At 37.3% G+C, this 11,116-nt stretch overlaps 1 protein-coding gene across 1 annotated transcript; it reads right to left on the bottom strand.

The window, feature by feature from the left end:
• Window positions 1–7,736: 7,736 nt before the first annotated feature.
• Window positions 7,737–9,880, bottom strand: LOC5567218 (glutactin). The gene is made up of 4 exons (XM_021851597.1): window positions 9,437–9,880; window positions 8,482–9,372; window positions 8,115–8,424; window positions 7,737–8,057 (listed from the first exon to the last, which is right to left on the bottom strand). The coding sequence occupies exons 1-4, from the start codon at window positions 9,773–9,775 to the stop codon at window positions 7,879–7,881; spliced, it is 1,719 nt and encodes a 572-aa protein (XP_021707289.1). The 5' UTR covers window positions 9,776–9,880; the 3' UTR covers window positions 7,737–7,878.
• Window positions 9,881–11,116: the final 1,236 nt, after the last annotated feature.

An 11,116-nucleotide genomic window follows, 5' to 3' on the forward strand; every position in this document is an offset into this window, starting at 1 on the left:
AGTAGACCTGATATTGCCAAAGCTCCTTGAAAAACTGTGGTTCATTATCCACCATAACGTCGGTAATATTATATGCTGAAGATAAATTTTTTCATCCTCTAAATTTTCTAGCGCATACATTTAGTGAACTAAACAATTTTATGCAACCCCAAGTGCAAACTACTTAAATCATAATTGAAATGAAACTACATACGTTCGAATCTTTGTTTTTCAAAAGTAAAATCTTTATCTCTCGAAAAATATGTTTACCTTCGAGCGTGTGATGCTAAGTTTCTAAGCTGTTTTTTTTTTCAATTATATATAGCTGCAATAATTTTAGCAACATTCTCATATTGGGAGGAATGTTTTGAACATGAGATGTCAGTGTCCCCATTGTTAGCAGCTTCGTTCTTTTCGGCAGCCAGTATCAGGATTTCTTACCAGGATTCCATTGGGAATTTCATCAAGAATTTCTCTAGGAAATGCTGTAGGATTTTGTTAAAGAATTCTACTAAAATTCCTTCATGGATTTCAGCCGTGATTATTTGCCAATATCAATGCATGTTTGGACAAACACTATTGTGCTACCGGCGGAGTGCCCTACCCTATCCTATATATCAACATCACCATCTCAATCATCATCACTTTAGTATTAGACACAACGTAGGATAAGCTAGATGTACATCTATTGTGATCGTTATTTTATCAATAAAATGTAGTTCGAGTATTTATACTGTACAGAGTTTTCGAGCCTCAATTCCTACCACTCGCTTGATCAATGCATGTCTTATGTACAGCGACACTTGCTATGTAGTTCCTTAAGGCCCATCATCAGTAGATACCCAGTTTGGGTGTCAATTTTTGCTAAGTTAATGCGATTTCATAACATGCTTTCTGGATTTTTTTTTTGTGTTAAAAAAAAAAACTTGTTTTATTGCATTAACATGTTTACATTACAACCTTAAACTAAATTTATAATGATCTAAACTTCTGTCTTCAATTTTTGTTTCTATTATGTATAGTAGATATTTTGACAAAAGACACATAGTTTCTTCTCGTTTAGTACTATTTAGAAAACTTAACTCAGGAAATTGAAAATTTACATTGCTTATATTTCTAAAGTTTCTTGTATCTATTCTACGAATGTTTGCTAGTGTGTACTGCCATAATATTCGTATTTTTCTACATTCAAAAAGCATGTGCTCAAGAGTCTCGCTTATATTATTGCAATTGGAGCAATACGGAGAGGAGATTCTTTTTTGACGATATAACAATTCTTTACATGTTATCTTTTTATGCACAAAAAGGTAACATACCGATCTTTGTGTTGATGTTAGCTTTTTATTGTTTATGTTTTTGAAAATTCTTGCCCAGCAGAAATTTGGGTTTTCCCTAATTATTTTCGGTATTGGTAGCTTTTCAATCATCTTATTGTATAATACAGATGAAAGTAAAGCATTTGGATCATCAGATTGATTTTTGCGGAATTCAAGAATTGGTTTATGAAGATAATAAAAATTAGCTGGTAATAATTTCATAGATGTATTGTCAATCATATCATTTAGTTCTATCAAACTGCGATCTCTAGCAAAGTGCAGCTTATTTAAGAATAGTGCCTTACATTTAATATCAGGATTATGCAAATTCAAACCTCCATTGAGTTTTGTTAGCGTGATTTCATTAAATGCTACTATTGTTGGATGTCCTTGCCAAAGATATTGGCGAATTAGTTGTATTACTCTTTTACAAGTGTTTGCTAACATTGGAATGATAGATCCAATGTACCAAATTTTCGAAAGCGCATATGTATTGATGAAAATAGTTTTTTGAATTATATTTAACTCCCTTGCTTTGTTCATCCACAAAAGCCTTGAAACATTTGTGACCGCAATTTTCCAATTTTCTGCAATAATGCTCTCAATGGAACTGTAAAATTCTATTCCAAGTATTTTTACATGCTCATTTAGATTCAGCCAACACGGTATATTTTCTTCATTGGCAGCACCAATTTTGATAGCTTTAGTTTTGCGTAAATTTAAATCAGCCCCAGAAGTAAATGAGAAACGGTCAAAAATTTGTTTTATAGTATCAATTTTAGAGAAATCCTCAATGATGACAGATATGTCATCTGCATAAGCACATATTAGATCAAGGTCTCCAACACACAATTGATTCAACTTTTGAATGAGCGGTTCTAAATATAGCACAAACAAATGCATGCTCAAAGGATCTCCTTGCTTAACGGAGCTTCCTAATTTGATATCTTCTGTCAAATGACCATTGATCAAGATCTTTGAATAAGAGTGCGAAAAAATGGTTTTCACCAGTTCTATAAATTGTTGGTTGATGTTCATTTTTTCAAGTGTTTTGAAAAGAAAACCATGGTTGACACGATCGAATGCATGTTTAAGATCGAATGATATGAGTATTCCCTTTTTTCTTTTATATTTAAACATTGGAATTCTGTCTCGTATTGCTAAAACTGCTTGAAAGATATTGTGTTTAGGGTTTGAGCATTTTTGAGATGCTGTTAATAGGAGTGGCATTAATTCGTTCAGTCTATTTTTTAATATTCTTGATAATATTTTATAATCAAAATTAGTTAATGTTATTGGTCGGATTGATTCAATGTCGTCCGAATGTTTTTTCCTAATCAAAACGACATAGCTTTTCACAAACTCTCGATCAATTTCTCCACGAATGGCGTCATTCATGATGTGAGTAATTTCTATTCCTACTATTGGCCAACATTTCACAAAAAATTCTTTGGTCAGTCCATCAAGTCCAGGAGACTTTTTTGAAGCACTAGAGACAATCGATTTAAAAACTTCATCTACAGTTAGTCTATTCATTAGGGAGTTATTGGTCGCACAGTCATCGGGAATTGATTTTTGGGGTGAAAAATTTGAATCATATTCAAAGTTATTTTCTTCAAACAGATTTCGAAAATAATCTGTTATTTTTTGTTCAATTTCGGAAGAATCTTCAACGGATAAATCTCCTACAACCAACTTATCGAATCTAGACTTCTGCCTTTTTTTAAGTTTTTGACTAACATGAAAGGTACTTGTTGCTTCGCCTTGAATGTAGGTTTCATTACTTTTATTGTAAAAATATGAGAATTTTCTCTGATGTGATAGCATTTTCGCTTTAATTTTGCTGATATTTTTTGTTTGATTGCTGTTAACATTATTTTCAAAATCCTCATAACATTTTTTGAGACAAAAATAATAAAATTCCATTGTTTCGCGAAAACGTTTGAATTTTTGTTTTGATTTCCACTTCAAAAATGATATTAGTTTTGGTTTAGTGAAGGTAATCCACCATTCCATCCAAGATCTGTGGTAACGGCGTCGACTTGTCCAGTAAACCCATTTTGTTTGTAATTCGGCTAGAACTTCATCATCTAAAATCTCCGTTCTGCATGTCCAAACTCCTCTTCCATCAATTTTGCTGCATTTCCGCAGCGTTAATCGAACAATGCTTGCTTTATGGTCAGTAAAGCAATTTATTTGCAATTTCGCGTCAACAATTTTGTCCTTCAAACTCTGATCAACATATATTCGGTCAATTCTTGATCCAGAATTGGATCTAATGAATGAGTATTCAATGTGATTTTTGTGAATCTTCTCCCACGTGTCGATGAGCTTAGCACTTTGTACGAAATTCTTCAATTGAGGGCTTACGCCATTCCCACTTTTAGAATCTTTTGCATGTATGATTGAATTGAAATCACCCCCCATAATCAAAGAGTCACACGGTCTGTTAATGTAAAATGGAAGTATCAATCGAAAAAAATCTTCTCTCTCTTTACGATTCTGACTACCAGATGGCGCATAAACTGAGCACACTAGAACGTTGTTCTCGAGTAATACAGTTGTTATTCGTGTGTCAAGACTTTTGTCAATAGCTTTGATACGAATATGTTCTTTAATCATTATGGCAGTACCACGTCGCATGTTGTCAATGTTGTATATCACTTTATAACCAGAGAAATTGAAATACTGTCCGTGTACTTCTTGCAATAGTATTATGTCGAGTTCCATTAGTCTAGAAAACGATCTGAACGCATCGATTTTTGTTTGATTTGAAAAAGCATTCAGGTTTATGCTACCAATACTATAAGTCAAATTATCCATTTTAATATAAAAGATACTTATGATTGTTCAGAATAGCTAAGAGAAAATTTTACTATCAGTTTCGTTCTATTTGATTTTGCGTTGACGTCTTGGTTTCAACCTTTCGTCATCAGTAGTAGTTTCGATCTCTGGTCTTTTGTGCTTTGCACGTTTGTTAGTGAAATTAGTATTTGCTTTTTCATCATTTTTTTGGTTAGTATTGTTAGTTTCAATGTTCAAATCATCAGATTCCACTTCAGAATCCATCTCAATAGAATCATCATTGTTAAGAGATGGTGTTGGTTCAACAACAGTGAAATGTGTTCTATCTTTACTTGTAGACAATAATGGATGCTGTGTTTGTTGTTCGTTTTGTTTTCCCTCACCTTTTGTCATCGTACAACTACCAGTCGCTTGGCTACTCTCACCATTAGCTGCAGTAGTCTTGTTGATGTCACGTGGCTCATCTTCCATCCTCTCGTGATATTTGTTCAGATTGCCGGACTTCATCACCACATCGGCATATGATGATCTTGCTCGCTCCATCCTGTCGTTAACAGATCTTCCTTCTAGCTCTCCAAGAACCATCTTGTTCTCCATACATCCCCGACCACGATGAGCCTTATAGCCGCAATGGCGGCACGTGGGAGTCTGGTTTTTGTAAGTGACGTATGTTTCCTCACCGTGAACCGTAATATACGACGGGATCGGCTTTTGCAAGCGAATCCTTACAATGCGCACACCATTATCCTTGTTCTTGAAAAACACCTTGTCAGTCCATTTGAACTCGCGGACAGAAATAACTTCACCGTACTGTTTCATCCACTCTTCGATCAGTCCATTGTCCATCCTCGGTGGCAGGTCATGGATCTTCACATCTGTGCCGCCATCATCCATGCTCAGGGAAATCTGATATTTCTTCTTGTCGACTTCGATGAAATGTTTTCGATCGTATTTGTTGACTGTGCTTATCGCCAACTCCATAGTGGCGCACTCAACAATGAGCGCAAACTTCGCATTGCTTAATTGAATCGCGTCCACATCATCGTACCCCAGATTTAACTTTTGGTGCACGAAAAGATGAGCTTCCTCTTGTTTCGGTAACTTCGGAAGGTTGCTGAAATCGATCAGGAACGCGTTCCGTCTAAACGCCGACATCGTCGGCCTTGGGCTTCGCCACTAATGTGGTCAGCAGTCTCACTCGCGATCACACAACTTTTCTTCACTCCGCTATTGAAAAAGAGATCTGCACGGCTCGACGATCAGAACCAAACTTGGATTGATATATGATCTGTCAGTTTATACAACATAACGTGATTCTATGTTACACTATTTACGACATGTTTTGCTTTCAACACAGATTGTTGTTTATGAATCGTAGTGGGAGTTTATATACAAGGAGTGTTGACATTGGTAACGCCTTATTTGGCATCTTGTGCGATTTTTGACGTACGAATATGCGATTTTGCATGCTCATTCTTATACGATAGGTGCTACACTGGGTTCTATCGGAAGTTCCTCTAGGCATTCTATCAGATTTTTCTCTCAAAGTTCCTCTAGGGATTCCATCAGAAATTTCTCTAAAGATTCCATCAGAAGTTCCTCCTACCTGGAACTCCTCCAGGAATTACGTCAGAAGCTCTTCTAGGGCTTACATCAAGAGTTCCAACAGGGATTCCATCATGAGTTCCTAAAGGGATTCTATCAATATTTTCCGTGAGGACTCCTTCAGAAATTCCTCCAGGGTTTCCATTAGAAATTTTTCTAGGGATTTCATCAGGAGTTCTTCTACAGATTTATTTGGGAGTTTCTGCATGGACTCCATCAGCTGATCAGGAATTCTATGATTTCATTCTAAAATCATCCTGGGATTCCATGATGATGTTTCTGGGATTACATCAAAAGTTTTGTCGGGGATTCTATCAGGAGCTCTTCTAAAGATTTCTTCGGGAATTCTTCTTGGGTTATTCTGATTCCCACCAGGCTATTTACTACGGATGACTCCCGACATTTATCCACAAATTCTACCAGAACTTTCTTCTTCTACGGAAATCTTCAAGAGATTCCTCCAAAATTTCCTCAAGGAAGTCCTCCAGGTATTCTTCAAGGGAGTCCTCCCGGAGTTTCTCAAGTGATCTCTACCGGAATTAACCAAAGGATGCTTCCCGAAATTCCTCAAGGAATTGACATCGGAATTCTGTAAAGGGTTCCTCCCGGAATATCTCCAAGGATTTTCAAAGGTTGTCAGGAATTCCTCCAGGAATTTAACCAGAAATTTCACATAAGGATTTCACCACCGGAATTCCTCAAGAGATTCCTTCTGGAATGTTTCAAGGGATTCCTCGCAGAATTTCTTCCGAAATTTTTCAAGGAATCAAACCTTGAATTAATGAATGGAAATTTTCAAGGAATTTCTCACGGAATAGCTCCAGGGATTCTTTGGAGTTATCAGGAAGTTCACCAAGGAATTTAACAGAATTTTTTTTTATGATTTCACCACTAATTAAGGAATCCACCAGTATTTCTTCCAGTGACTGTATCAGGAGCTAAAAATTCGATTCAAAAATGGAATTCCTTCAGGGATGCCTCCAAGAATACCTTCGTTAATTCCGCCAGGAATTTCTTCAAAAATTATGCTAGGTTTTTTCTTAAGGAGTTCAATTAAAAATCTCCTCCATAAGTCCTCCAAAGAGTTCTCAAATGATTCCACCAGAGGTTCCTCCATGGATTTCGTCTGAAATTCTTCCAGGATTACCATTAGAAAAATCTCCAAGGATTTCACTAAAAAAAAATTCAGAAACTCCATCAATGTTTTCCCATAACGAATTTGTCAAGAGATTCGACCACAATATCCTATAAAGAATGCACCAGTTTATTCCTTTAGAAGCATAGTATTCTAATTATTTCACTAGTAATTTTTCGAGAGAGGAGTTTTTAAGGAATTTCCCCAGCAGCTATTCCAGGGCTATCACTAGGAATACTACCAGAGTTTCGCGATTTCTCTTCTTAGAATTTATTCAGGGTTATCAGAAATTCCAAAGAGTCCACTACCATGTCATCTACCATGAATTCCGCGAAGCATTGAACTAGAAATTAAAATATAGAGCTAGAACTAGAAATTATAATATTCTTTTCTCTACTCTATGTATTCCACCAGGAAGATGGAAAGATTTTTCTTGCTGGAATTCCACTTGTGTTAATTCAGAAAATAAACAAAGCATTTTTCTGAATGTTTCCAGGTTGAATCCCTAAAGTAAACAGGAAGATTTTTTTGAAAATTTTTTGAAAAAATCCATGGAGGAATTTCTTGAGAAACCCTTAGAAGAATCATCTAAGAAATTACTGGAGAAATTCCCAGAGTTCCCTGGAGACATTCCTAAATACATCTCTGAAAGAACTTTCACAGCAATCTCTGAAGGAGTCCCTACAGGATTCTCTGGTCGATTCCTTGGAAAAAATACTGCAAGAAATACTGGAGGGAATTGATTGATAAATTCCTTAAGGAATCCACGGAGGAATTTCTAGTAGGCATTCTAGACTCTTGAAATAATTCCTAAAGAAATCCCAGGATGAATGCCTCCAAAAATCTTCAAGGAAGTCCTTTCGGAATTTTGAATCTGCCCCAAAAAAAAAGGCAAATTATTGCAACGATATAGTTTTCTTTATTTTATTGTAAAATGACAAAATTAAATGTTGAATGTTCAACAAGTTGTTATTGAATATAAATACTTAAAACATTATTATAACAAAAATTTTCAACTCATGAAATCAGATGCTAATTTTACAAAACCCTCGAAAATGCAATCATTAGAACTAGAATAATCGATCCAACAGAAACTGTCAGTCGACTTCCAGCTCCTCCTAACACTCGATATTTGTCCGCAGTAGCGTAAAACTCATTGAGGTAGTTGTTCCGCTGCTCACTCTCAATGTTGATTTTCAGATATGGACCGAACAATCCTGAAATGAATATATATTTAAAATGAAGGTCAATACCCAAATCATGCGACCGTATACCGTCGACCGGTGGCCAGTAGCCAACATTGTCCGCAGAAGGAACTCCACGGATAGCAAACGATGTCCACAGTTGAACCACGGTTTTTGCCATCTTCACATCGCGTTCGTCCAAAGCTTCCCACGGGAACAGATACTTGATGTCTTTGGCATGGTGAACCGGTCTCTTGTGTGGGAACGGCACGGATAGGTTCCTCTGAATCAGTTCACTCGAATAGTCAAAACTATACAAGTAGACGTTGCCAGGATTCACGTGGGAGAAGGCATGAACCTCACTCATCACTGGAGCTTTGATACCGTGGATGCCGCAAATCTGTATAATAACAATTGTTTTATTCAAACTGGTGAATTATTATAACTAGACACTTACATCAGTCAAACTACACACCAGATCTGCCCACGGCAATCGATCCGTCTCGCTCACCAGGAAATTTTGATTGAAAGCGTAGCCCTCCAATGATCCGTCATATTTGGTCTGTCCAAATTTTTCGTGCAGTATTCGAACGTAGTGCAACAAGGCGTGCGACGTGTTAAGAGTCTGCAACAGTTGAGGTTGTAGCTTATGGAGTTCATTCAGCAAGAACAAACCGTCCTGCGAAGTTGTTCCAGCCATGATGGCGATGTTCTTGTTGACGTTCTCCAAATAGTTTTTCGGATGTTGCGGAAAGAGCGGTGATGGACCTCCAACGACAAGGCCAGTTCCTGCTACGTAAGGGTATCCACGGCTAATGATGGTTTGTTCTCGATGATCGTGGAATGCTTCCAGTAGGTCTTTTACGGCAACTCCACGTAGACATTGTTCCAAGGCAACTCCAGTGCAGCCAGTGCGTTTAGCGATATCATTGGTCCCCTCAATTGGGTCGTCACTTATAGCCCATGGAACAAACACTGATCCCGACTGAAGAATAGCCTTGTTGAATAGAGGCGTAGATCGGGATTGCACTAGCGGGCTGTGAAGCATTGCAGAAACAGCGACAGCACCAGCCGATTCACCAAATATCGTCACTTGAGAACTGCTTCCACCAAAATATCTTATATTTTGCTGAACCCACTCCAAGGCAGTTATCACATCCAGCATTCCTACGTTTCCGGGAATGTCTTCAGACATAGTGCTCAAAAACCCTAATGGTCCTAGACGATACTGAATAACCACCAATACAATGTTTGACTCCAGAAGGAAATTCGGTTTGTATTGCTCGGCACCACCCCAGAATAGCCATCCACCGTGCATGAACACCATCACCGGACGATCCGAGTTCAACTGCATGCAAGTGAAATCACAAATCAATCTATGTTTCTTATCACATTCACTTGTAACCACTTACATCATTCGAATACACCGATAAGGTAAGGCAATCCTCGTTATCCAAGTTGACGTAATGTTTGTCCATCTGCGGACACCGAATGCCCGGTTTTGAAGCATCCCGAATACCGCCCCATGCTGCAGCCTTAACCGTTGGCTTGAACCTTAACGTGCCAACGGGAGCTTCACCATACGGAATCCCTTGAAATTCATAAATTGTCCTATTTGTCCAAGCCGTATAACCGACGGAACCTTGTACGCTGCCAAGTCCTTGAATGTTAACAATCGGCGTCGAATGCTGTCCAAAACAGGAAATCACAACGGAAGTGATTAGCACCGCTATAATGTATTCTACGCACATGTTTATCTAGCTAGTTTTCGCACAACATCGATGAGTAATGTCCCGAATAACAAGATCCAAACTGAATCGCGACCTATCGTCTAATGATGGCGAAGCACCTGTCGGGTGTTGTTTTTATCTTGGGTGCTGACCGGCGAAGGGCCGATGGTCAGTTATCATCAGTTTGTTAAGTAGCATCGCAAAATGTTGGGAAATAGTGCCTCGTTCGGCTTGTTTTTTGTTTTATCAATGGACAGCCGAAGTGGCGAATGATTGATGTGAGCTTTTGGTTTAAACGGTGTTCAGATGGATATAAATTCTTAGAATGTAATACTGTAGTGGTCTAAGCTTTGCTAACATCAGGTGGAACTATCTTTGCAATCCAAAGTTCCTTAAGTCCATGGCTTAATAAAAAAAGTCTTCTGTACTTTTCCCAATAAAACGAAGAGTACCGTTCTGATTCAGATTCAGGACAGGTTCAAATTCCAGACACTCTATTTTGTATGGGAAAAGCTTCACTTGAAATGTTTTATCTGTTCAAAAGTTCCCAAGTTTCAGGCACGAAGTAATAAGAATTTTCTATAGCAAATTTGTAATACGCAGCTAGTTTTGACGTGTGTCTTATTGATGGGGAAGTTTAATTTATAATTAAACTGTTTTAGTTTTGCTTTTCGTGAGCTGGTTGGAATTCAAAACAAAGTGTCCGTAATATGGAACAAAAGTGAAGTTGCGTCCGGAATAAGAATCATGAAAATCAAATTTATATCTATTTATTTCAGGTAATTCAACCTGTGGAATCCGAATCTTCGCCCACCATTCAAATGTTAAGTTATTTGAAGCTTGATAACGTAGAGGTATCATACATTATGTTTTAATTAAAATGCTTTTCGATCGGTTTTACTTCGCTGAGGCCTTAAGTGTCTGTAATATGAATCAAAACGGTATAACCTGCTCTACTTGTTAAAATTGATGATTTGAATGAAATAATCCTATGGTTGACGAAGTAATTTAAGTGTTCAAAGATTTTTCCTCCATTTTCACATGTTAGTCTAGATTTGAACTGCACATTGGACATAGTTTACAAGGATACATGCATATTGATAATAAATATTCGAGCTTCTTAGTGCCACTAAGGCTAAGTTAGTGGGATACCTATAAATAAATGAAAACCAAATTTAGTACTATGTCTATTGAATGTTGAATGGAATGGTACAGCACTACAGTGGACTTCCGTTTTTGGCAACAAAGTCGAAATTTTCAGTAGCCAAAATCGGAACCAATATTTTTTTATTACAAGAATCTTACAACATCATCATTTAACCAAATGATGGTCCATTTCAAAGCAGATTTTCGTAGGATAGG

Source organism: Aedes aegypti, chromosome 3 (genome assembly GCF_002204515.2).
Source record: "Aedes aegypti strain LVP_AGWG chromosome 3, AaegL5.0 Primary Assembly, whole genome shotgun sequence".
Classification (NCBI taxonomy): Eukaryota; Metazoa; Arthropoda; class Insecta; order Diptera; family Culicidae; genus Aedes; species Aedes aegypti.